This window comes from Pan troglodytes, chromosome 4 (genome assembly GCF_028858775.2).
Source record: "Pan troglodytes isolate AG18354 chromosome 4, NHGRI_mPanTro3-v2.0_pri, whole genome shotgun sequence".
Lineage (NCBI taxonomy): Eukaryota > Metazoa > Chordata > Mammalia > Primates > Hominidae > Pan > Pan troglodytes.
The window spans coordinates 44954276-44982227 of record NC_072402.2 but is presented as its reverse complement, the minus strand read 5'-3'; the positions used below and the strand labels follow the sequence as shown (position 1 = coordinate 44982227).

General features: G+C 42.2%; 1 protein-coding gene across 4 annotated transcripts; it reads right to left on the bottom strand.

Moving 5' to 3' along the window:
- Window positions 1–151: 151 nt before the first annotated feature.
- Window positions 152–27952, bottom strand: SMN2 (survival of motor neuron 2, centromeric). 4 transcript variants are annotated; one of them, XM_001156488.6, is made up of 9 exons: window positions 27709–27869; window positions 14039–14110; window positions 11419–11538; window positions 10369–10569; window positions 10055–10207; window positions 8165–8269; window positions 6724–6834; window positions 1198–1251; window positions 152–728 (listed from the first exon to the last, which is right to left on the bottom strand). In XM_001156488.6, the coding sequence occupies exons 1-8, from the start codon at window positions 27787–27789 to the stop codon at window positions 1201–1203; spliced, it is 894 nt and encodes a 297-aa protein (XP_001156488.1). In that variant the 5' UTR covers window positions 27790–27869; the 3' UTR covers window positions 152–728; window positions 1198–1200. The 4 variants fall into 4 exon arrangements, with proteins under 4 accessions (XP_001156488.1, XP_001156435.1, XP_001156259.1 ...); XM_001156435.6 differs by lacking the exon at window positions 1198–1251 and having other exon boundaries at window positions 27709–27952; XM_001156259.6 differs by lacking the exon at window positions 8165–8269 and having other exon boundaries at window positions 27709–27952.

The window sequence follows — 27952 nt, the reverse complement described above, 5'->3', positions numbered from 1 at the left end:
AAAAATAAGAATATGTAAAGACATGAAAAATGTGACATTAAGTGGGAATACACATGCACATACACAAAATGCTATGATGGCATCCATATCAAAATATGGGCCAAAGGGCAAAATAATATGCAAAAAAGAAATACAATCACAGACATATAGCTAATTTTAAAAAAAATTAAATATTTTTATTATATACTTTTAAACATACAGAAGATAGAAAAAAACAGTACAATGAACAGCCATGTCCACCAGTTAGATTCTGTAACATTTTGCCACATACGCCTCACATACATTTTGTTAAACCATTTGAAACATTTTAAGACACTCTAACACTTCATTCCTAAATGCTTAAGTATGCAAATTAAGACAGTCTTTTATAAACTACAATACCCTTCTCACAGCTCATAAAATTACCAATAATTATCCAATATCATTCAAAATCTAATCCGCATTCAAATTTTCTCAACTGCCTCACCACCGTGCTCGCCTCCCACCCCCACCCCAGTCTTTTACAGATGGTTTTTCAAAATAGAGTCCAGTAAAATATTTCACATTGCATTTGGTTATTACATAACTTTTAATCAAGAAGAGTTACCCATTCCACTTCCTTTTTTCTTTCCCAACACTTGATATTTTGAAGAAATGAGGCCAGTTATCTTCTATAACGCTTCACATTCCAGATCTGTCTGATCGTTTCTTTAGTGGTGTCATTTAGTGCTGCTCTATGCCAGCATTTCCTGCAAATGAGAAATTAGAACCAGAGGCTTGACGAATTCCAGTTAAACCATGTCCTCTGTGGACACCAGTTAAACTTGACTAGAGCACTTCATATGTCAGAGTGTACAGTGCAGTATGCCTAGGTTATCCCATATCACGATAAAAAAAAGTCTGCTGGTCTGCCTACTAGTGATATAAAATGGCATCATATCCTAAAGTGCTTTATTGTGAAAGTATGTTTCTTCCACACAACCAACCAGTTAAGTATTTGGTGCAACGATACTTTGACACATGAGAATTCTAGTAGGGATGTAGATTAACCTTTTATCTAATAGTTTTGGCATCAAAATTCTTTAATATTGATTGTTTTATATTAACCTTTCAACTTTTTAACATCTGAACTTTTTAAATGTTCAAAAACATTTGTTTTCCACAAACCATAAAGTTTTACAAAAGTAAGATTCACTTTCATAATGCTGGCAGACTTACTCCTTAATTTAAGGAATGTGAGCACCTTCCTTCTTTTTGATTTTGTCTGAAACCCTGTAAGGAAAATAAAGGAAGTTAAAAAAAATAGCTATATAGATATAGCTAGCTATATATAGATAGCTTTATATGGATGTTAAAAAGCATTTTGTTTCACAAGACATTTTACTTATTTTATTCAACAAAATATGATCAGAAATTAAGTTGATAGTCTTTTAATGTACTTTAAAAGTTATCCCAAAGAAAACAATTATTAGGCTGCAGTTAAGGTTTTCTTGCAGTGGCTCATGCCTACAATCCCACAACTTTGGGAGGCGGAGGTAGGGGGATCACTTGAGACCTGGAGCTTGACACCACCCTGGGCAACATAACGAGACCCTGTCTCTACAAAAAATTTAAAAATTAGGCCGGCGCGGTGGCTCAGGCTAGGCACAGTGGCTCACGCCTGTAATCCCAGCACTTTGGGAGGCCGAGACAGTTGGATCACCTGAGCTCAGGAGTTCGAGAACAGCCTGGCCAACATGGCAAAACCCCGTTTCTACTGAAAGTACAAAAAATTAGCCAGGCATGATGGTGGGGACCTCTAATCCCAGCTACTTGGGAGGCTGAGGCAGGAGAATCACTTGAACCCAGGAGGCGGAGGCTGCAGTGAGCTGAGATTTACACCACTGCACTCCAGCCTGGGTGACAGAGCAAGACTCTGTCTCAAAAAAATAAATAAATAAATAAAAAATAAAAATTAGCCAGGTGCAGTGGCATTATCACTGTAGTCCCAGCTACTCGGGAAACTGAGGTGAGAGGACTGCTTGAGCCCTGGAGGTCAAGGCTGCAGTGAGCTGTGAATGTGCCCTTGCACTCCAGCCTGAGCAATAGAGTGAGACCTGGTCTCTAAAAAATAAAATTTAAATTTAAAAAATTTAAAAACATTGCCGGTCACAGTGGCTCATGCCTGTAATGCCTGCACTTTTGGAGGCCAAGGTGGGCGGATCACCTGAGGTCGGATTTGGAGAACAGCCTGACCAACATGGAGAAACCCCGACTCTACTAAAAATACAAGACTAGGCCGGGCACAGTGGCTCGTGCCTGTAATCCCAGCACTTGGGGAGGCTGAGGCGGGTGGATCAAAAGGTCAGGAGATCGAGACCATCCTGGCTAACACAGTGAAACCCCATCTCTACTAAAAACACAAAAAAATTAGCCGGGTGTGGTGGCGGGCACCTGTAGTCCCAGCTACTCGGGAGGCTGAGGCAAGAGAATGGTGTGAACCTGGGAGGCAGAGCTTGCAGTGAGCCAAGATCGCGCCGCTGCACTCCAGCTTGGGGGACAGAGCAAGACACCCTCTCAAAAAAAAAAAAACCAAAAAACAAAACAAAACACAAAACTGGCTGGGCGTGGTGGCATATGGCTGTAATCACAGCTACTCGGGAGGCTGAGGCAGGAGAATCACTTGAACCCAGGAGGCGGAGGTTGCAGTGAGCCGAGATTGCACCATTGCACCCCAGCCTGGGCGACAGGGCAAAACTCTATCTTAAAAAATAAATAAACTAATTAATTTAAAAAAATATTTTTCTTCCTTTTTTTTTTGAGACGGAGTTTCGCTCTTGTTGCCCAGGCTGGAGTGCAATGGTGCGATTTTGGCTCACCGCAACCTCCGCCTTCTCGGTTCAAGCAATTCTCCTGCCTCAGCCTCCCAAGTAGCTGGGATTACAGGCATGCGCCACCATGCCCGGCTAGTTTTGTATTTTTAGTAGAGACAGGGTTTCTCCATGTTGGTCAGGCTGATCTGGAACTCCCGACTTCAGGTGATTCGCCCGCCTTGGCCTCCCAAAGTGTTGGGATTACCGGCGTGAGCCACTGCGCCCAGCCGATTTTTCTTCTTTCAGTATGTCCAATGATGTTCCTGACCCCGCTTATACCTTATTTTTATTTTTTTTTTTGAGATGGAGTTTTGCTCTTGTTGCCCAGGCTGGAGTGCAATGAGGTGATCTCGGCTCACCGCAACCTCCACCTCCCAGGTTCAAGCAATTCTCCTGCCTCAGCCTCCTGAGTAGCTGGGATTACAGGCATGCACCACCACGCCCGCCTAATTTTGTATTTTTTTTAGTAGAGACGGGGTTTCTCCATGTTGAGGCTAGTCTCTAACTCCTGACCTCAGGTGATCCGCCTGCCTCGGCCTCCCAAAGTGCTGGGATTACAGGTGTGAGCCACCGTGCCCAGCCTATACCTTATTTTCATCAAATAAAATATATGACCTTAAACTACTTGTGTCATACTTATTAAAATGAGACCATTAAACACCAGTATTCACTAAATAAAAAAAAAATTTAAAGTCAAAAATTAATACTAAAACATTTGTTTTGTCAGATCTAGCCCAAATGTCCTCTGTCTCTCTTCTGGCTTCAATGCTTTCTATCTTTCCCTACATGTATACTAGCTTGCAGTGGCTTCCTACTTCATTACTAATCTACACCTAACAGACTGTAAGATGTATTGAAAGATTTGTTACTAATGAGTATCAAAGTTATAACCTATTTTATGTTATTTCAACAACATTATTCTTAGTCATTTGCATTCTGCTTAGATTTCTAAGACAAAAAGATAGAGGTTAAGAGCTAGACTCAGAGCCTATCTCAACCACGTGGCTTCAGTAGAACAAAGGTTAAGAATTGTTAGCTTAAGGCAATGACGTATTAAAAACACTTAAGGCCAGGTGCAGTGGCTCATGCCTGTAATCCCAGCACTTTGGGAGGCCGAGGCAGGCAGATCACGAGGTCAGGAGATCGAGACCATCCTGGCTAACACGGTGAAACCCCATCTCTACTAAAAATACAAAAAATTAGCCGTGCACGGTGGCACACGCCTGTAGTCCCAGCTACTTGTCGGGCTGAGGCAGGAGAATGGTGTGAACCCGGGAGGCAGAGCTTGCAGTAAGCCAAGATCATGCCACTGCACTCCAGCTTAGGAGACAGAGCAAGACTGTCTCAAAAACAAAAACAAAACAAAAAAAAAACACCAAAAAACCAAAAAAACAAAAAGAACACAAACGAATGTTCATAGCAACATTATTCATTATAGCCCAAAAATAAAAACAACCTAAATGTCCATGAACTGATGAATGGAGAAAATGTGATATAACCAAACAACAGAATATTCAGCAATAAGAAGGAATGCAGTACTGGTGCATTCTACAGCATGGATGAATCTTGAAAATAGCATGCTAAGTGAAAGAAGCCAGACACAAAAAACCACATATAGTATAATTCCGTTTATATATAATATCTAAAATAGACAAATTCATAGAGACAGAAAGTGTACTGACTGCCTAGGGCTGGGGAAAATGAAGGTAACAGGGTTTCTTTTTGGGGTGATGAAAATGTTCTAAAATTGTAGTGATGGTTACATAACTGAAAACCAAAATCACTGACTTGTATACTTTCTTTTTTATTTTATTTTTTGAGACAGAGTCTCGCTCTGTCGCCCAGGCTGGAGTGCACTGGCACAATCTCGGCTCACCGCAAGCTCCACCTCCTGGGTTCACGCCACTCTCCTGCCTCAGCCTCCCGAGCAGCTGGGACAAAAGGTGCCCGCCAACATGCCCGGCTAATTTGTTTTTGTACTTTTAGTAGAGACGGGGTTTCACCATGTTAGCCAGGATGATCTCGATCTCCTGACCTCGTGATCCACCTGCCTTGGCCTCCCAAAGTGCTGGGATTACAGGCGTGAGCCATTGTGCCCAGCCAACTTGTATACTTTCAAAGGTAAACTGCACACCATGTGAATTACTTCTCAAGAAAGCTATTTAGAACATAAATTATACCAATACTTTATATATACATTATGTATTTTTTCCAAGTATTTCATAATTTAAAAAACACAAAAGCCTACAGTGTTACAGTCAGATAACTGATCTCAAAACAAATTACAAGCTGTTGATTTATTACTTTTTGGTCATTAAAATGAGGAATTCATGATACATACAATATACCAAGGTTATATTACAACAACTGAAGCGTGACTTTTTTTTCCCTCCGCAAATTCTCACTCTGTTGGCCAGGCTAGAGTGCAGCGGTGTGATCTCGGCTCACTGCAACCTCTGCCTCCCAGGTTCAAGTGATTCTCCTGCCTCAACCTCTCAAGTAGCTGGGATTACAACTGCCCGCCACCACACTGGGCTAAGTTTTGTGTATTTAGTAGAAATGGAATAGTCACCATGTTGGCCAGGCTGGTCCTGAACTCCTAACCTCAAGTGATCCACCTGCCTCTACCTCCCAAAGTACTGGGATTATAGGTGTGAGCCACCGTGCCAGGCCTTTTTCTTTTTTTGAGACGGAGTCTCACTCTGTCACCAAGGGTGGAGTGCAGTGGCACAATCTCAACTCACTGCAACCTCTGCCTCCCAGATTAAAGCAATTTTCCTGCCACAGCCTCCCAAGTAGCTCGGATTACAGGCATGTGCCACCATGCCTGGCTAAATTTTTTTTGGTATTTTTAGTAGAGACAAGGTTTCATCATGTTGGCCAGGCTGGTCTCAAACTCCTGACCTCAAGTGATCTGCCTGCCTCAGCCTCACAAACTGTTGGGATTACAGTCGTAAGCCACCATGTCTGGCCTTAACTTTTAAATAAGAATATTAATGGGGGCACACATAGATGATACATTTAAAAACATACACCTTTAAGTCAGTTGTTTCTTCTATATTAATTTACTAAAAATACAAGTGCCTACAATATCACATCATAATTTTAGCAGGGCACAAGAGCTTACTTTTAAAAATAATTTTAAATGTTCTGACTAAAATACAATAGAACATGTCCGTAGGAGACTAACGTATAAAGTGACAAGTTTGAAGCCATACTCCCCAAGGTTCAATGTGGTACACATTACCCCAGATCTTTGGGCATTAAAAAAATTTCATTTCTCTTGGAAGGCTGAGGCGGGTGGATCACGGGGTCAGGAGATTGAGACCATCCTGGCTAACACAGTGAAACCCTGTCTTTACAAAAAAATACAAAAAATTAGACAGGCGTGGTGGCAGACGCCTGTAGTCCCAGCTACCTCTGAGGCTGAGGCAGGAGAATGTCATGAATCCAGGAGGCAGAGCTTGCTGTGAGCCAAGATCACGCCATTGCACTCCAGCCTGGGCGACAGAGCAAGACTCCATCTCAAAAAAAAAAAAAAAAAAAAAAAGAATTTCATTTTTCATTTATGAAAAATTATCCCATCTTTTCCATTCCCTACAATCAATTTCAAATCAAAGCAGAGATTAAAACATTATTTAGAAAAAGTATAATTTCAATTCAAAAGTGTATAATCAAAATAATCTAACAATAGCATGAAAGCTTTTTAAAATTAACTAAAATTATACTTAGGGACAATGCAAGAGTAATTTAAGCCTCAGACAGTTGTATTTTTTTATTTTTATTTTTTAGTAATATAAAGAGAGAAGCAAGTAGTATTTTATAAATTTACAAAACAAAGTCACATAACTACAAAAAAATTGTCAGGAAAAGATGCTGAGTGATTACTTACCATATAATAGCCAGTATGATAGCCACTCATGTACCATGAAATTAACATACTTCCCAAAGCATCAGCATCATCAAGAGAATCTGGACATATGGGAGGTGGTGGGGGAATTATCTGGAGACAGAAAAAGATATTGTTTATATCCAGTAAACAAAAAAGTAAAGTCTGGAGATTTATATTATATAGTGAATGCTGGAAATTAATTGTATTTTTGCTTATATCATCTCCTACTTAAATTTCTTTTTTTTCCCCTAAACAAAGACGAGGTCTTGCTATGTTGCCCAGACTGGTCTCAAACTCCTGAGCTCAAGAGATCCTCCTGCCTCAGCCTTCTAAAATGCCGGGATTACAGGCATGAGCCACTGTACCTGGCCTTAAATTTCTTAACATAGCTAGCATTTGGAGAAAACCAACCAATAACAACAAAAGACCAACAAAATTAAATTTAACGAGGACGAAAAGACAGCAAGTGACATAAAAAGTTTAAACATTTTGATTTAGACTATGTATCTGTTCCACTATGAAGCTATGAGTAAAAAAAAAAATCAAGCATAAATACTTTCATGCTTTTCCTTAATACACACACACACACACACACACACACACACACACACACACACACACACAGCTCACATAGCATTTCGAGGGCGATTTTAAGTAAATGTCTTGGGTAGAACACCTGTTCTAACCCCATCCCAATACACAGTATGCCAAAAAGTATCTTTTTATCTATTGTTCATACCTAAAAATCTACCATTAGAAATCCAGTTTACAGCTGGGTGCGGCAGCTCACGCCTGTAATCCCAGCGCTTTGGGAGGCCAAGGCGGGTGGATCACCTGAGGTCAGGAGTTCAAGATCACTCTGGCCAACATGGTGAAACCCCATCTCTACTAATAAAACAAAAATTAGCCGGGTGTGGTGGCAGTCGCCTGTAATCCCAGCTACTCAGGAGGCCGAGGCAGAATTGCTTGAACCCAGGAGGCGGAGGTTGCTGTGAGCTGAGATCACACCACTGCACTCCAGCCTGGGGTACAAGGGCAAAACTCTGCCTCCAAAAAAAAAAAAAAAAAGAGAGAGAAAGAAAAAGAAATCCAGTTTACATCAGAAGCTAACATCCAACTATACCTAGAAGGGCAAACACTAATTCCTTATATAAGGTATAATTAAATCCCTTCTAACAGGAACTACCTCCTTATGGCATAGATACCAACTTCTGCAAGGAAAGAAGGCAACCTAGAGCTTAGACTTGGGACTACAAGAGCACTGCATCTGGGTAACAGAAAGGCATTAAAAACAAACAAAACCCAGAGGTTTAGTTCAAATTTCTACCCATTAGAATCTGGCCCAAGGGATGTTCTACAATGACATTTTCCAATCCTCTTTTCTGCTAATTATCAAATTGTATGTGAAAGCAAAATCTAACCTATACTCTTTTTTACTTACTGGTGGTCCAGAAGGAAATGGAGGCAGCCAGCATGATAGTAAGTGGGGTGGTGGTGGTGGTGGTGGTGGCAGTGGCGGTGGTGGGCCATTGAATTTTAGACCTGGCTATAAGGAATATTTCAAAGGAAAATTAACTTACCAATTTCAATATGATAGGAATAAAAAGGACTCAAAACCAAAAGGATAAAAATAATTACCCAGAATATTTGTTTTATACATATCAAAAAGATTAAGTGAAATTTCATGTACCAAATCCTGAAGTCAAACAGACTCATAAGTCAAATGACAACCTCTGGATTTTTCTCATTTCTATGTAGACATTAAGAAAGTAAAACAAAATAAGAGTGGTGATTACCTAATAAATCAGAGACAGTCTATTTAGCAAAATTATTTCAATCATAAAAGACTATATCCCAAATTTCATTAACTAAATTGTATATTTTTATGAAAGCCTGTTTAGCTATACATGCCAACTTAGAGGACATACTGTGAAAACTAGCAAATCTCTCACCTTATAAAAATCAGCCCCCTGAGACCAATGAAGCATGATGTATATATCCTAAGAGGGTACATCATTTTAGATTCAAGAAACTGTAATATAATGTAAGCCTCAATAAGAACATTATCACAGAAAATCTTAAAAGTTTTGGTGAGTCATGCTTGTTTTTTGAAAATGACTGCCTAGGCTAGGCGCCTGTAATCCTAGCACTTTGGAACGCCAAGGTGGGGAGATCACTTGAGGTCAGGAGTTCAAGACTAGCCTGGCCAACATGGTGAAACCCCATCTCTACTAAAAATACAAAATAAGCCGGGTGTGGTGGCGGGTGCCTGTAATCTCAGCTACTTTGGAGGCTGAAGCAGGAGAATCACTTGAACCCAGGAGGTGGAAGTTGCAGTGAGCTGAAATGGTGCCACTGCACTCCAGCCTGAGCGACAGAGCAAGACTCCATCTCGAAAAAAAAAAAAAATTGCCTAAATACCATTCCCTCCATGGAAGAAATCACCGCTTTACACAAAAGAACTAGAAAGGGACAAGCCTTAAGGTTCCATGACATAATCTAACCTATAATAAAAATCTTTTTAGAGTTGATTTCTGTTACTTATAACCAAAAGGACCATAAATGAAAACAATATTTACATTTGAACTCTACAAAACAATCTGAGAGCGCCTCAGGATTTTATCTATATTAGATGTAAATAATGTGTTCTTATTTTACATATCTTATACAGGTGACATGGGAAACAACAGCATATCATCCAGCTAATGATAAATTATTATTACACTTTTTTTTGTTTTGTTTTGTTTTTTTGTTTGAGATGGAGTCTCATTCTGTCGCCCAGGTTGGAGTGCAGTGGCACGATCTTGACTCACTGCAAGCTCTGCCTCCCGGGTTCACACCATCCTCCTGCCTCAGCCTCCCGAGTAGCTGGGACTACAGGTGCCCGCCATCACGCCTGGCAAATTTTTTTGTATTTTTAGTAGAGATGGGGTTTCACCGTGTTAGCCAGGATGGTCTCGATCTCCTGACCTTGTGATCCGCCCACCTTGGCCTCCCAAAGTGCTGGGATTACCGGCGTGAGCTACCGCGTCCGGCGCATTATTATACTTTCTAACTTAAATAAGTGTGCTAATTATTAGTCTAATACCTAATACTCCACAAAAGTTAACTGGATAAATCTTTCATATAAAGTATTTTGTTGCATCCACTGCAGTGTCTAACATTTTTTTTAAAAAATTAACTATTTTGCATCATTATCTTATTTCCTTTTCAAAAAATTCTTGTGTATTTAAGCTACAAAAGTTTCATGGGAGAGCTACAAATTAGTTAACAGAGAGGTTAAATGTCCCGACATTAACTATTTTCTGGAAAACTTTCATAGAAGGTTTACCTTTCCTGGTCCCAGTCTTGGCCCTGGCATGGGGGGTGGTGGAGGGAGAAAAGAGTTCCATGGAGCAGATTTGGGCTTGATGTTATCTGATTTATTTCCAGGAGACCTGGAGTTCTCACTTTCATCTGTTGAAACTTGGCTTTCATTTTCATTCTTTAAAAAGAAAAAATATGCAGGTTTTTGTTATAAGGGTGTGATTAAGAAAAAATTAATGCCTCGGTGGATCAAACTGACAACTGTGTATACTGTTTAACAGTTTCTCATCTAGTCTCTGCTTCCAGAAATTGAATTTTTTTTTTTTTTTGTATCCTTACCTCTTGAGCATTCTGTTCTATATTATTAGCTACTTCACAGATTGGGGAAAGTAGATCGGACAGATTTTGCTCCTCTCTATTTCCATATCCAGTGTAAACCACAACACAGGTTTCTCTCTTGAAATCAATTGAAGCAATGGTAGCTGGGTAAATGCAACCGTCTTCTGACCAAATGGCAGAACATTTGTCCCCAACTTTCCACTACAAAAGAAATCAAAGATATATACATGCACACATTTCTTTTGAAGAGGGCAAACTATCATCTTGTTTTGATCAGTGGGGAGGTGAAGGATAGAGGGTAGAGATTTGGAAGGCAAAATGATGTAATGAGAAAGGCCTGGGGTCTAAATACATAAATCTGAATTCCAACTCTCTCACATTTATAATCATGGACAAGTTTCTGAATCTCTTTGAGTCTTAGTTTCCCCATCTTATTAGATGGCTATAATATAAACTACCTCCCATATTTGTTGTGAATAGCAGGAGGGAGATAAAATGCATATGGTGCCCAGCACTCTGGACTGGCCTAGAGCAAGTGCTCATCAACTGTTAGCTCTCTTCCCCCTTGGTAATGATGAAACTAAAGTTGGCTCAAAAGACACCAAAATATTCAGCTTTCAGGACTACTGCTTTTAACTAGCAGAAATAATCTACCTAGACTTCTGGGTTCCTTGGAATTAATAGTTTTAGAGTTTTTAAAGAAAAAGGGGAAAAAAAAATCTATCTCTCAGCTTAAGATGTAAAACACTGCCAATTCAGCTTACGGCTCTTGGGTACTCCTTCCAAACAGCACCTTCTCCCTGCCTTCCATTCACAAATGGAACACATGTCCTGATTTTAGCATTTATCATTCCCATCTAATTCTTTATACTTTCATGACTAATATGCATGTTCCTAAATAACAGAAAATTTAATAGTTGTTTTTGAAGTTGTATAATTATATGTCAATAGAAACACTGTACTAATCACTTAAGTTAAAGACATTTTACACTATTAAATAAGGACTAATGAGACATCCTTTGAAGTTAAATCTCAACATTTTAAAATAACCTGTTGTAAGGAAGCTGCAGTATTCTTCTTTTGGCTTTTATTCTTCTTAGCAGGTTTTCTTTTAGGTGTGGTTTTTGGTTTACCTGAAGTTTCACAAATGTCACCATTCTTTAGAGCATGCTACGAAAATAGGAATAAAAATGTGCATGTTACAGGGTGGTGCACAGAATAAAAGTCACGACATAACCCAGTTACTACTATAAGCTAGTCTCAAGGCTCCGTCACCTCAGAAAGCACCTATTTTCTCTTTTGACCACCCCCTACACTATAAAAACTGCTCTTAAAGGCATCATACACCTGACATCAGCTCTAAAGACCCTTTTAATCAAATCTCCTTGCTCTCAACCTCTCTGTAACATTAGACCCTATTAATTATCTTTCTTCCTGATATTCATGGCCCTTTGGATGTCATAGCAATGTAGGGCCCCAACGGTTTCATTACTTCTGATCAAGACTTAGATTTAGGCATTCCCAATAAGAGCTGGCCATCCTTCTTTACTTGCTTACGGCCATCTATTATTTTATTTATTTTATTTTTTTACACAGAGTCTCACTCTGTCACTGGGCTGGAGTGCAGTCACACTGATCTCAGCTCACTGCAACCTCCACCTCCCAGGTTCAAGTGATTCTCCTGTCTCAGCCTCCCGAGTAGCTGGGATTATAGGCGTGCACCACTGTGCACAGCTAATTTTTGTATTTTTAATAAAGACGGGGTTTCACCATGTGGGCCAGGCTGGTCTTGAACTCCTGACCTCGTGATTTGTTCGCCTCAGCCTCCCAAAGTACTGGGATTACAGGCGTGAGCCACCGCGCCCGGCCAAGGCCATCTATTCTTATTACTTTAGTTGCAACTGTCTGCAAACACACTTCTGAAGCTATTAATCCAGCTGTGACTTTTCTCAATCTAACATTTCCAATGATCAATTTCACATCTTAATTCATACCTCAAACTCAACCTCAACTTAATTCATATTCAACCTCAACTTAATTCAAATTCAATCTCAACTTAATTCATACTCAGACTCACTACTAAAACTATCGTTTTCCCAAATCAGTTCTTTTCCTCCTTTACTCAGATTACTTCTCCCTGCAATATCACCAACCCATCCCACATTGAGCCCCATTTCAATCTCTATTTTATAGAATTCTCTTGGTAATTCTTCTTTAGTCGACTTCTAGTTTCAGTGTATACTGGAAAGCACATTTAAAAATCTAGGCCGGGTGCAGTGGTTCATGCTTGTAATCCCAGCACTTTGGAAGGTCAAGGAGGAGGGATCTTTTGAGCTCAGGAGTTCCAGGCCAGCGTGGGCAACAGGGTGAGACTGCATCTCTACAAAGAATACAAAAATGAGCTGGGTGTGGTGGCACACACCTGTGGTCCCAACTACTCAGGAAGCTGAGGTAGGAGGATTGTTTGAGCTCATGAGTTGAAGGCTCCAATGAGGCATGATCACGCCACTACACTCCAGCCTGGGTGACAGGGCAAGACCCCATCTCAAAAAAAAAAAAAAAAAAAAAAATCTAGAAATCAGTTACAAAGGTGACATAGAGGTCTGATCCTTAGCTCATGTTACAAGAGTAACTATGAGAAAGACATGAAATCTGTATGCTTGGTGCTCTTTATACACTGTATGAGTATATGCTCTGTTTGCTCAAGGTAGTCTGGACTATTGTTTGCTCAAGGTAGTCTGGACTATTGATGACCCATATTTAATGCTCAGTAAGACTAAACATCTCAGAGAATGGAGAAGGTGATGATGTTGGCCAACTGTATAAGTGTCCTGTTTGAGACACAGAACCATACTACATTTCCTAAAAGAACTGTATATTCCTACCCAATAGGAACACTTGAATTGATACCCAACTTACAGGATTTGGGATGATTAGAGTAATTTAATATATGAAAAGCACACAGAGCACTGTCAGCATGCTACAAATATTAATTGCTGTACTAATGCTATTTATCTTCATCATTATTTTACTACATGCTTCTTAAATGTTTAAAATTATAATTCAGATTGTCTTTTTCTTATTAATCTCAATTAGAGGACTTCCATAGTTTGATACAATGTAAAAATACTAAAAGGAATACATCGTTTGTTCGTTTTCTGAGATGGAGTCTCACTCTATCGCCCAGGCTGGAGTGCAGTGGTGCAATCTTGGCTCATTGCAACCTCTGCCTCCCAGGTTCAAGCAATTCTCCTGCCTCCGTGTCCCAAGCAGCTGGGATTACAGGCACGTGCCACCATGCTTGGCTAATTTTTGTATTTTTAGTAAAGACGGGGTTTCACCATGTTGGCCAGGCTGGTCTCAAACTCCTGACCTCAGGTGATCCACCTGCCTCAGCCTCTCAAAGTGCTGGGATTACAGGAGTGAGCCACCATATCCAGCCAGGAATAAATGTTTTAAATTTTATTTAAATTGCCTCTACAAAGGATGACATATATAGGCTATCAACTTCTAAAGGAGGATATCACCTGATTTAACTAACTCATACTACCATCTAATCTTCAAAATGAAAACTGAATAACATGTACTTTAACACTTTATCGTATGTTATCAATTCCTTTCCAAATGAATAACGAGAAAATAAGAAAACGACTAAGCAAGCATTTCATACCTTAAATGAAGCCACAGCTTTATCATATGCTTTTATCAATGCTGTATCATCCCAAATGTCAGAATCATCGCTCTGGAAAGGGTAAGAAATAAAAACAACTCATGTTCAGATAGGTTTAATCAGAAAATGTATGTTAGTACCAAGAGTCATCTTAATCCACACATAACAAAATTACACTGAAAATGAGTATTTAAAATCCTAAATAAAGCCACAGGAAACTTACCTGCTTAGAGGTTATGTGACTTTACTCCAAAAGCTAGACATAGGTAAATGTTCTAAGAATGAATGCCATCAAGTGAATGCCCCTACAATTTAATTCCTATCCACATACCATCAGTAGATTTGTTCAAGGCCAGCTATATTTATTTCAATTAAGATCAGATAAAACTTGACTTCATCTAGACTACGGGAATGCTGTTCTGACCTCAGAACCTATGATCCAAAGAATATTTTTTCTTTTGAAATTATAATGTTTCCAGATTATAAGGATACAAATTGTTAATAGTGACTAACCAATTTTCATTTTATTATTATTATTATTTTTTTACTTCCATTTCCCTTTCCTGCTTTCCTGGTACCAATTTTCTTTCCTTCCTTTTCTTTTCCTTTCTTTCGTTTCTTTCTTCTCTCCCTCCCTCCTTCCTTTCTTCCTTCCTTCACTTCTCTTTCTCTCTTCTTTTTTTCTCCCCTCAAATTCCTGTGTTCAAACGACCCTCCCACCTCAGCCCACTGAGTAGTTGGGAATATAGGTGCATGCCACCATGCCTGGCTAGTTTTTAAAATTTTTTGTAGGGATGGGGTCTCGCCATCTTAGCCAAGCTGGTCTTGAACTCCTAGGCTCAAGTGATCCTCCAGCCTCGCTCGGCCTCCCAAGTGTGGGAATTACAGGCATGAGCCACTGCACCTGGAAATATTTTTATCCAGACATGGTGGCTCATGCCTGTAATCCCAGCTACTTGGGAAGCTGAGGCAGGAGAATTACATGAGCCCAGTTGTTGGAGGCTGCAGTAAGCTATGATCATCCCATTGCCCTCTAGCCTGGGTGACAGAGGAAGACCCTGTCTAACAACAACAACAACAATAACAAAATAATAATAATAATAAATAATTTTTTAGCACTATCTGCTAGCACTGTGCAAGTCACTGAGAGATATATAGAAACATGGTACTCTCCAGTTATTATCTAACCAGGGATTTAAGACTATCACACAAGACAAAACAAAAAACAATATAAAACAAATCTTAACAAACATCAAAATGTGAAATACAAACAGTATTTTAATTAAAAAGGAAAGAAATGAATGTATACTGCAAGATCATATGGAGGAAACCGGCCTAAGAAATAAAAACCACTCACGCCTGTAATCCCAGCACTTTGGGTGGCCGAGGTGGGTGGATCACGAGGTCAGGAGTTCGAGACCAGCCTGGCCAACATGGTGAAACCCTGTCTCTACTAAAAATACAAAAATTAGCCGGACATAGTAGCACATGCCTGTAATCCCAGCTACTTGGGAGGCTGAGGCAGGAGAATCACTTGAACTTGGGAGGCAGAGGTGGCAGTGAGCCAAGACTGCGCCACTGCACTACAGCCTGAGAGACATAGCGAGACTCTGTCTCAAAAAACAAACAAAACAAAACAAAATAAAACAAAACAAAACAACAGGATTTAGGCCAGGCATGGTGGCTTGTAATCCCAGCATTTTGGGAGGCCAAGGCAGGTGAATTGCTTGAGTCCAGGACTTCCAGACCAGCCTAGGCAACAGGGTAAGAACCTTGTGTCTACTAAAAATACAAAAATTTTGGCCGGGCGTGGTGGCTCATGCCTGTAATTCCAGCACTTTGGGAGGCAGAAGCAGGCAGATCACGAGGTCAGGAGTTCAAGACCAGCATGGCCAACAAGGTGAAACCCCATCTCTACTAAAACTACAAAACTTAGCTGGCGTGGTGGCAGTCACCTGTAATCCCAGCTGCTTGGGAGGCTGAGGCAGGAGAATCACTTGAACCCGGGCGGCAGAGATTGCAGTGAGCTGAGATTGTGCCACTGCACTCCAGCCTGGGTGACAAGAGTGAGACTCTGTCTCAAAAGCAAACAAACAAAAAAACCAAATTTAGCTGGGCATGGTGGCACATGCCTATAGTCCCAGCTACCTGCAGGGGCTGAGGCGAGAGGATCACTTGGGCCCAGGAAGTTGAGGATGCAGTGAGTGGAGATGGCGCCGCTGCACTCCAGCCTGGGTAACAAATTGAGACCTTGCCTGGGAAAAAAAAAAAAACCCCAAAAAAACCCAATAGGATGTGCATAGGTAGACAAAATAGAACGCATTCCAAGTAAGAGCATGAACAACAACAAAAAAGGCATGGAAGCAAAAATAACACTAAGAATTTATTTATGTAAGGTAACTAAGTAGTCAAATTTATAGAATTAGAAAGAATGGGCCGGGCGCAGTGGCTCACGCCTGTAATCCCAGCACTTTGGGAGGCCGAGGTGGGCGGATCACCTGAGGTCAGGAGTTCGAGACCAGCCTCAACATGGAGAAACCCCTTCTCTACTAAAAATACAAAATTAGGCGGGCGTGGTGGTGCATGACTGTAATCCCAGCTACTCGGGAGGCTGAGGTAGAATTGCTTGAACCTGGGAGGCGGAGGTTGTGGTGAGTCGAGATTGCGCCATTGCACTCCAGCCTGGGCAACAAGAGCAAAACTCCATCTCAAAAAAAAAAAAAAAGAATGATGATTACCAAGGGCTAAGTGTAAGGAGAAATGGGAATTTGCTAATGGGTAGAGTTTCAGGTTGCAAGACGAAAAACTTCCGAAGATCTATTGCGCAACAACATGAACATACTTAATATTACTGAACTATATACTTAAAAATGGCTAAAATGACAAATTTTTTTACTTCAATAAAAAATAAAACACACTGTATGAGGGATTAGTGAGACAAGTCCAAATAGAATCCAATTTATACTATAGGGTAGAGTTGGATTTGGTATACTAGAGAGTATTTTGGATTTGGTATAGTATTAGTCAATGAATTCCAAAAAAGTTTGTTATAAAATTCACTGAGTTGTAATATTACTTTTTGTCATTTTCCTGTTTTTTTTTTTGTTTTGTTTTCTCTTGAGACAAGAGTCTCGCTATGCCACCCAGGCTGGAGTGCAGTGGCACGATCTCGGCTCACTGCAACCTCCACCGCCCAGGTTCAAGTGATTCTCCTGCCTCAGTCTCTCAAGTAGCTGGGATCATAGGCGCCCACCATCAAGCTGGGCTAATTTTTGTATTTTTAGTAGACATGGGCTTTCATCATCTTGGCAAAACTGGTCTCGAACTCCTGACCTCAAGTGATCCTCCCACCTCAGCCTCCCAAAGTGCTGGGATTACAGGCATGAGCCACCGCACCCAGCCTTGTCATTTTCCTGTTAATCTCCGTTATATAGAGACAAATGTATTCCAATATAAAATGTCAATCTTGCTGTATGATAAAAAGTACTTAATAATCCCAGCCTGGGCAACATGGCAAAACCCCATCTCTACAAAAAGTACAAAAATTAGCTGGGCGTGGTGGTTCACATCTGTAGTCCCAGCTACCCAGAAGGCTAAGGTGGGAGGGCCGCTTGAACCAGGGAAGAGGAGATTGCAGTGAGTGGAGATCAGAGATCATGCCACTGCACTCCAGCCAGGGTGACAGAGTGAGACCCTGTCTCAAAAAAAAAAAAAAAAAGTACTTAAGATCATTAAGTCACTTTGCAGATAAGGAAAGTAATCACAAAGAGGTTAACTGACTTAAGGTTACATTCGCACTTGGAAGGGAAGATATTCCTTGGAGATTTGGTGAAAGGAATAAAGACAGGCTGGGTCCAGTGGCTCACACCTGTAATCTCTGTCTCGAAAGAAAAAAAGGGGGGGTAGGGGGGAGGCTGGGCACGGCAGCTCATTCCTGTAATCCCAGCACTTTGGGATGCAGAGGTGGGTGGGGTGGGTGGATCACTTGACATCAGGAGTTTGAGACCAGCCTGCCAATGTGGCAAAACCCCGTCTCTATTAAAAATACAAAACTTAGCCGGGCATGGTGGTGCACACCTGTAGTCCCAGATACTTGGGAGGCTGAGGCAGGAGAATTGCTGGAACCCGGGAGGCAGAGGTTGCAATGAGCCAAGATCACACCACTGCACTCCAGCCTGAGTGACAGAGTGAGACTCCATCTCAAAAAAAAGGGAAGCAAACAGTAGAAAATGAAGGGTGGTCCTGAAGAAATAAAGAAATCACAAAATCAAGGCCAGTGATATCAATAGAAGAGTGCAGTCTTAAAGCAAGATACATAGACAGATGGCAGCTCAAACTCCTCATATCTCAACTGTTATTGCCAGACCAGGAAACAAGTAATTTCAAAACGAACAGAAAACAAAGCGACAGAAGAAAAGGTAATACTGATTACAAGGTACCCAAGGACAAATACATCTGACTGAAAATCTAAGGAGCACCAAAGCAAAGCCATGAAAAAGAACCAAAGGAACAAAAATAAATAAAAAGCAAAATGGCTGATACATTGGCAAACAGTATTTATTTAACGTATGTATAAATGGGGTCCCTGAAGAATAAAAACAAAACAAAACAAACAATCTTCCTGGTGGTCTAGTGGTTAGGAATTTAAAAAAAAGAAAAATTCCTAGGGATGGGAGGAAGAACCCCCTCCCATCCTCAGAGCCTCTAAGCAAAAAGACTAAGTTACAAAATAAAGAAAATCAGTTATCATTAGACTTTCTCATAGAAATTTATGGGGAAAAAGTATGAGCCAAGAATTTTATATGCAGCCTAGCTGTCCTTGAAGTAGCAAGACTAAGAAAAGTTTAAAATGTAGATGAATACCGTACTCACTAGCCTTTCCAGGGTAATCTATTGAAAATAAGCTTCATCCAACCAAGATATGACCAGGGAAACTTGGGTTTTAAAAATAACAGAACTGGCCAGGCATGGTGGTTCACGCCTGTAATCCCAACACTTTGGGAGGCCCAGGTGGGTGGATCACCTGAGGTCAGGAGTTCGAGACCAGCCTGATCAACATGGTGAAACCCCGTCTCTACTAAAAATACAAAATTAGCCGGGCGTGGTGGCGCATGCCTGTAATCCCAGCTACTCGGGAGGCTGAGGCAGAAGAATTGCTTGAACCTGGGAGGTGGAGGTTGTGGTGAGCCAAGATCGCGCCACTGCACTCTAGCCTGGGCAACAAGAGCGAAACTCTTGTCTCAAAAAAAAAACCGAAAAACATAAAACAGAATTGTTAGCATCAAATATATTTAATTGTGGATCTAAGAGGAAAGTAGTGTATTAAATTGAAAAGCTGATTCTAAAATTTATATGGAAATACTAAGGACAAAAATAAACCAAAGCTGGACAATTTACATTATCTAACTTTAAGATTGTAAACCAGAAGTAGCTAAGACAGGTTTCAATCAATTTAGAAAGTTTATTTTGCCAAAGTTAAAGACGCTCCTATGACACAGCCACAGGAGGTCCTGATGACATGTCCCCAAGGTGGTGGGGTACAGCTTTGTTTTATACATTTTAGGGAGACATGAGGCATCAATCAATATATGTAAGATGTACATGAGTTCTGTCAGGAAAGGCAGGACAACTCAAAGTGGGGGTAGGGAGGTTTCTAGGTCACAGGAAGATTTAAAGATTTTCTAATTGGCAACTAGTTGAAACAGTTATTATCAACAGAAAGGAATGTTTGGGTTACCATAAGGGGTTGTGGAGACCAAGGTTTTATCATGCAGATGAAGCTCCCAGGTAGCAGGCTTCAGAGAGGGTAGGTTGTAAATGTTTCTTTTCAGACTTTAAGAGTCTGTTCTATCAGTAATTCCAAAAGGGAGTAGGGTGTGATGAGACATGTCCAACTCCCCCTTCCCATCATGGCTTGAACTAGTTTTTCAGGTTAATTTTGGAATGCCCTTGGCTGAGAGGATGGGTCCATTCAGTTGGTTGTGCAGGGGTGGGGGCGGGGGGGCCTATAATTTTATTTTTGGTTTACAAGACATACCCTGAAGCAATACTAATTAAAAGTGTAGTACTGACATTAATATAGACTAATAGACAATGTAACAGAATTGAGAGTCAGAAATAGCCCTGTGATATATGTGACTGATTTTAACTGAAGTTACAAATGTGGTTTAATAGAGAAAGCATAGTAGTTTCAAGAAATGGTGGTAAAACTATTGGAAATCCTTATGCAAAAACAAACCAAATTTCCACCTACATTGAGCCACATATAAGAATTAATACAAAATGGATTACAGACCTAAGTGTAAAACTAAAACTCTAAACTGTGTAAAAAAAAAAAAAAGAGAAAAATCTGTGATCATGGATTGCCTATAACAAAAGAACAAACTGAAATGGCCTTGTTGCCTGGGGTGGCACCCGAAGTTCTTGGTCTCACGCCGAGGAAATCAAGGATGCTGACACACCAAGGGTGTGAGGCTAGAGCAGAAGTTTAATAGGCAAAAGAAAGAGAACAGCTCTCTCCTGCAGAGAGAGGTCCTGAAAAGAGTTCCCATTCCACAGTGAAATGCAAGCATTTTTATAAACGAGCTAATGGGAAGGGGGTAGCTTATCTACACATAGGGAGCAAAAAACCAGTTAGGACCAGGTGTTGCCATCTGCACAGAGCGTGAATCTCTGGCATCCCCCACCCCAACCTTTTATTATGCAGGCAGGTCCTTGGCCTGAGCTACTCCACATTGCTTATCTCTTTCCTATTGTGCATGTGCTAAATAAGGGGAGGTGGAGCCACCATGGTGGACATGCCTGGCCCCAGGTACCCCTTTCTCTCCGTGCAGCTGCAGGCAACCCCAACAACTCACAACATGCAAGCTTCCAGCTTCCTTATCTGAGTATGTACTAAGGTCCACTGTGTTTACTTCACATACCCACCTTACGTATGTGAAGCTTGCTGATTACCCAGGAAGCTCCCCCTCTGTGCCAGAGCTGCTTCCTTATACATGTTTACAGCCCGATCTTCCAGGCTGCTCCTTGTTAGAAGAGAAGTGATTTCTTGGGCTGCTTTTTGTTAGAAGGGAAGTTCTACCGAGGACTCTAACTATCGGCTTACCTAGTCTTTTTTTACCTCCTCTCTCAAAACCATCAAAGAAAAAACTGAAAAATTAGATTTCAGCAAAATTAAGATTTTCTGTTCTTAAAAAGACGTTGTTAACAAAATGAAAAACCAAAGTGTAAACCGGGAGAAAATACATGCAAGTTACCTATCTGATAAAGATATTGTACCCAGCAAACATGAAGAACTCTCAAACCTCAACAACAAAAAAATTCAATTAAAAGATGGGTAAGTTGGCCGGGTGCAGTGGCTCATACTTGCAATCCCAATCTTTGGGAGGCTGAGGCAGGAAGATTGCTTGAGCCCAAGAGTTCACGACAAGCCCAGGCAACATAGTGAGACCTTGTTTCTACAAAATTTTAAAAAATTAGCCAGGCATTGTGGCGTGTGCTCCTAATTTCAGCTACTCAGAAGGCTGAGACAAGAAGACTGAGCGCAGGAGGTGGAGGCTGCAGTAGGCTGTGTGATTGCACCACTGCACAACAGCCTGGGTGACAGAGTGAGACACTGTCTCCAAAAAAAAAAAAAAAAAAAAAAACCCCAAATGATTTGAATAGACACTTCACCAAAAAAGATATACGGATGGCAAATACACTCATGAAATGATCAACAGCAGCACTGGTCATTAGGAAATGCTAATTAAAATCACAAGAAGCCACTATATCTATTATAATGCCTAAAATTAAAAAGACTGACCATACCAGGTGTTTTGCAGGGACACTGAGCAAATGGAACTTTCATACATTGCTGGTCAAAATGCAAAATGGGGGAGCTGTTCTGAACCTATTTAGTTGTGGGGGCTGTCCAACTTTTGAATTGTTCTTTGCTCAATTAATCTCTGTTATATTAAAAAGTAACATGGTACAACCACCACTTTGAGGAAGAGTTTGACAGCTCCTTAAAGACTTAAAATACATCTACCCTGAGACCTAAGTATTCACTCAAGAAAAATGAAAGCGTATGTCTATACAAAGTCTTTTTAAAAAATTTTTATAGAAAATTTTTAATTTTTGATTTTAAAATAAAAATAGAGGTTTCACCATGTTTCCCAGGCTGGTCTCAAACTCCTGGGCTCAAGCGATCTGCCAGCCTTGGCTATATGAAGTCTTATACACTAATATTCATAGTAGCTCTACTTGTTAACAGTCCCAAACTGGAAAAAGCCCAAATGTTCACAAGCAAGCGAATGAATACAGTATAGTATATACATGCAATGGGATACTACTCAGCAATAAAATGGATGAAAATCAAAATAGCTATGATAAGTAAAAGAAACGTGACAAAAAAGGTACTGTATCATTCCACGTTTATAAAAATTCTTAAAAATGCAGGCTAATCTATGGTGACAGAAAGTAGATCAGTGGTTGTCTGGGGACAGGACAAGGAGGGATGAGAAGGATCACAAAACAGCAATCCAACTGAGGCCACCATGCTATAAGGAAATCCAAACCAGCCCACACACTGAAACCACATAAAGAAATCTTCATGAGACTACATGAAAAAAAGAGATAGCCTGCCAATCCCTAGCTGCTCAGTCCCCAGCTACTGTAGCTCTAGCAACTGTGTAGGTGCAACCACGAGACAGCCGCACGAAAACTGCCCAGCAAGGCTCTCACAAATTCCTAACCCACAGAAACAATGAGAGATAATAAAATGTTCTTTGTTGTTTCAAGCCACTAAGTTTTGGCAGATTCGTTACACAGCAACGGCAGCCAGAACAGACCACCAGGACTGCCTTTATATCTGATTCTCAGTCATTTCCAGTAGCTCAGATTTCTCAAATTATTCCCAACACCCTGCCATCTTCTACCTTCTCCTACCACTTCCTGAAACTTCCACTGTGCTCCCTTGAGTAATTAATAAAATCCACTCTTTAACCTCTGAATCATCCCTTCATTTCTTGCTCTAAGTAAAATCTAGCTCCCCGAGGATGCCTTTTCCTTTCGCAGCCATCTCAAATGATAGATGTTTCCTCTTTTCTCCTCCACACTCTTCATATCACTGTACCTACTGGAGATGTGGGGAAGAAATCTTCCCTGCTCCGGCTGGCGCGGTGGCTCACGCCTGTAATCCCAAGCGCTTTGGGAGGCCGGGGTGGGCGGATCACGAAGTCAGGAGATTGAGACCATCCTGGCTAACACGGTGAAACCCCGTCTCTACTAAAAATACAAAAAACAATTAGCCGGGCGTGGTGGCGGGCGCCTATAGTCCCAGCTACTGGGAAGGCTGAAGGAGGAGAATGGCGTGAACACGGGAGGCGGAGCTTGCAGGGAGGCGGAGCTTGCAGTGAGCGGAGATCTCGCCACTGCACTCCAGCCTGGGCGACTGAGCCAGACTCCGTCTCAAAAAAAAAAAAGAAAAAAGAAATCTTCCCTGCTCCTTACTTGCACTTCCAGATTATTCTCCTCCATTCCCCTCTCAAAATTCCCAGCCTTGAAAATCCTGACAAAAAGTAGCCAGGCATGGTGGTCAGCACCTGTAGTTCCAGCTACTTGAGAGGCTGAAGTGGGAGAATCCCTTGAGCTTGGGAGGAGGTTGTAGTGAGCCGTGATCGCGCCACTGCACTCCCACCTGGGCAACAAAAAGAGGCCCTGTCTCGGGGGGGAAAAAAAAAGAAAGAAGGAAAATCTTGTCACCAGACTCACAGTCTATTATCGTTTCCTATTGCAGTCACCTACAGCCTACCGAGTCACTCTTCCTCATTCCTTAATGTTTACATCGCAGTTCTCTCTCCAACACTACTCCTGTCATAATTTTTGGTGATTTAAATATCCATGTAGATGATCCCTTCAATTACCCTATATTTGCAGGTCTCTAAACTCCTCTCCACCACAATCTTGTACATCCTCTGATGTGGTGCAGCTCTGTGTTCCTACCCAAATCTCATGCTGAATTGTGATCCCCAGTGTTGGAGGTGGGCATGGTAGGAGGCGACTGGATCATGGGGGTGATTTCTAATGATTTAGCACCATCCCCAAGTGCTGTTTCCTGATAAGCGTTCTCACAAGATCTGGTTGTTTTAAAGTATGTAGCACTTCCCCCTTCTCTCTCTCTCCTGCTGGCCATGTGAAGACTGTGCTTGTTTCCCCTTCACCTTCCACCATGACTGTAAGTTTCCTTAGGCCTCCACAAGAGAAGCCTGTACAGGCAGCAGAACTGTGAGCTGATTACACCTCTTATCTTTATAAATACCTGGTCTCAGGTATGTCTTTGTAGCAGTGTAAAATGAACTGATACATCCCCAAATCTCAGCTACTCACTCACTTCAACTGTATTTATTTATTATAACCAATAACCACAACCTCTCCATAAATGCAGTTTCAAGAATCCCACTCTCTTAACCATCACCTTCTAGGCTCTGCAACTTACTCCTACTAGTGGTTTGATGGGGACAATCATTCCACTTCATTAGGACTGGCAGTACATTGATCCTCCCACTTTTTTTTTTTTTTTTTGAGACAGAGTCTCATTTTGTCGCCCAGGCTGGAGTACAGTGGCACGATCTCGGGTCACTGCAAACTCCACATCCCGGGTTCAAGTGATTTTCCTGCCTCAGCCTCCCTAGTAGCTGGGACTACAGGCACCTGCCACCATGCCCAGCTAATTTTTTTTTTCCAAGAGGAGTCCTGCTCTGTCGCCCAGGCTGGAGTGCAGTGGCGCAATCTCGGCTCACTGCAAACCTCGCCTCCCGTATTCAACTGATTCTCCTGCCTCAGCCTCCCAAGTAGCTGAGATTATAGGCACGCGCCACCACGCCCGGCTAATTTTTGTATTCTTTTTGTTTTTTTTTTTTTAAAGACAAAGTTTTGCTCTTGTTGCCCAGGCTGGAGTGCAATGGCGTGATCTCGGCTGTCTGCAACCTCTGCCTCCCAGGTTCAAGCAATTTTTCTGCCTCAGCCTCCCGAGTAGCTGGAATTATACACACGTGACAGCATGCCCGGCTAATTTTTGTATTTTTAGTAGAGACAAGGTTTCACCATATTGGCCAGGCTGGTCTTGAACTCCCGACCTTGTGATCTGCCCAACTCGGCCTCCCAAAGTGCTGGGATTACAGGTGTCAGCCACAGCGCCCGGCCGATCCTCCCACTTTTTAAACTGTCTCTCAGGGTCTTAAAATCCTCACTTCCTTTCTTATTTTTTTTTTTTTTGAGGTGAAGTCTCACTATATCGTCCAGGCTGGAGTACAGTGGCGTGATCTCAGCTCACTGCAACCTCCACCTCCTGGGTCCAAGGGATACTCCTGCCACAGCCTCTTGAGTAGCTGGGATTACAGGCACCTGCCACCATTCCCAGCTAATTTTTCTGTATTTTTATTAGAGATGGGGTTTCGCCATACTGGCCAGGTTGGTCTCAAACTCCTGACCTCAGGTAATCCACCCACCTCAGTCTCCCAAAGTGCTGGGATTACAGGCGTGAGCCACCGCGACCGGCTTCTCACTTCCTTTCTTAGCCAGCTTAAATTCCACGATCAATCATTAAGAGAACTCCTTTGTACTTCTCCCCCTCACTTCTTCATATCCACATGGTAAAATCACAACTGCATTAATTTCAACTCTCCATTTACTCTGTGGGTGCCCTCATACACAATCTTGCTGTCTGGTCTCCTTCAACTCATGACCACGAATCTCAAGTAGGCTCTTTATGTTGCCTAGCAGTATTTCCACTAAACTTCCCTAGTCCAACCCTTGCCCACTCTTCTAAAGAACTATCTACTTCCCATCTTCTCTTTCCTCTCCCATCCCAGCTCCTAGCTGATAACCTTGCTTCTTTCACTAAGAGAACAGTAAGAATCAAGAGAACTTTCAAAATCTCCTGCCATCCTATCTGCCCATTCACGTATCATAGATGTGTAACTATATAGCTGTCACCAAAAGAACCGCTAATGTTTCCAACAAAGGCCAAATCCATCCCTTCTTACCTACTCTAGGACATTGCTCTAGCCATTGTCTTCTTTCCGACATCAACTTTCCCATTCTCATCTTTCCTATCAACCCACAAACATGCTGAAACATGTTGCTCCTATCTTAGTGCAGTGGCTCACACTAGTAATCCCAGTACTTTGGGAGGCAGAGGTGGGAGGACAGCTTGAGGCCAGGAGTCCAAGGCTGTAGTGATTCATGATTGTGCCACTGGCACCCTAGCAGCCTGGGCAACAGAGCAAGACCCCCCTCTCTTAAAACCACACACACACAATTAAAATTCCTCTTAACTCACTTCCCCCTCCATTTATTGCCCAATTTCTCTACCCTCCATTTATAATAAAATTTCATGGTAGCTCACTCCTTTAGGCCCAGCGACTCCAAAGGAGGGTCGCTTGAGGCCAAGAGATCAACGCTGCCATGAGCTAGGATCACGCCACTGTACTCCAGCCTGGGCCACAGGGAGCGAACTTGTCTCTAAAAAAATTTTTTTTTAAATAGAATTCCTTGAAATATGCCTACCGATGTTTTTATTATTTATTTATTTATTTATTTGAGACGGAGTCTTGCTCTATCGCCCAGGCTGGAGTGCAGTGGCGCGATCTCGGCTCACTGCAAGCTCCGCCTCCCGGCTTCATGACATTCTCCTGCCTCAGCCTCCCGAGTAGCTGGGACTACAGGCGCCCGTCACCACGCCCGGCTAATTTTTTGTATTTGTAGTAGAGACGGGGTTTCACCGTGTTAGCCAGGATGGTCTCGATCTCCTGACCTTGTGATCCGGCCGCCTCGGCCTCCCAAAGTGCTGGGATTACAGGCTTGAGCCACCGCGCCCGGCCGTTTAATTTGTTTTAAGACAGGGTCTGGCTCTGTCGCCCAGGCTGGAGTGCAGAGGCGCAATCAGATCACTGCAGCCTCCACCTCCCTGAGCCTTCCAAGGCCTGAACCTTCCAGGTAGCTGAGACCACAGACGCGCACCACAACACCCGTCTAATTTTTGCAGACTCGGAGTCACACTATGTTGCCCAGGCTTGTCAAATGTTGCCTTGGATTTCTCCTCTCCTACTCTCCAACTCACTCCAGCCAAATTCACCCCTACCATGCTATGCCCAAGACTGAACTCCTGAGAAACCTGCTCTACTGGCAATCTTCTCTTTCCCATCTCAGCAAAAGGCAACTTTATCTTTTCAACTATTCAGGATAACCTCCGTTATCGAATCTATCTGAAAAACCTGTTGCCTCCGATTTCAAAATATACCCAGAATCCAAATACTTTCACTCTGTTAATAACATCTTGTTCTGAAGTTCAGATCACCTTAACAAACTCCTAAGTGGTTCCCCTGCTTCACCCTGGCCTAATGCCCTCACCTCCCCCACACCAGCCAGAGAGGAGTGAACAAAATAAGCTACTGCCAAGTCGCGGCAGGGCCTCCACTCAACGCTATCAAGGAACCCAAACTGCTCGAGGAAGGAGCTTGCGGATGTGGTTCGCAGGGAACGGAGTGGGAAAAGACGTAGAAAAACGCGGACCACAACTCCAGTGAGCGGATCGACTTGATGCTGTCCCGAGGCTGCGGAAGGAGAGTTGGGCCGGAAGAAAGGTGCTGAGAGCGCTAATAGGGAGACTGCACTGGCTGCGACCTCACCTGGCCTGTGCCGCGCCGGAACAGCACGGAATCCTCCTGCTCCGGGACGCCGCCACCACTGCCGCCGCTGCTCATCGCCATAGCAAACCTACGGGTGCGCAGCGTGGGGCCCCGTCCCTTCTTAAGAGTGACGACTTCCGCCGCCCGGGGCTTCTGGGAGCGGAACAGTACGGTGGCCTGGAGGACCGCTTGTAGTAACTTCTCACGCTTTCTACGAGTGGTTATCGCCCTCCCACATTTGTGG

What these genes read in the sequence shown, in the direction of transcription:
- SMN2 (XM_001156488.6), bottom strand. Translation starts at nt 27,789, where the DNA reads ATGGCGATGAGCAGCGGCGGCAGTGGTGGCGGCGTCCCGGAGCAGGAG. An exon ending in CTGCAGCTTCCTTACAACAG is followed by an intron (nt 10,570 to 11,418) that starts GTTATTTTAAAA and finishes TTTCTTTTGTAG; the next exon opens with TGGAAAGTTGGGGACAAATG. An exon ending in TAGAACAGAATGCTCAAGAG is followed by an intron (nt 10,208 to 10,368) that starts GTAAGGATACAA and finishes TTCTTTTTAAAG; the next exon opens with AATGAAAATGAAAGCCAAGT.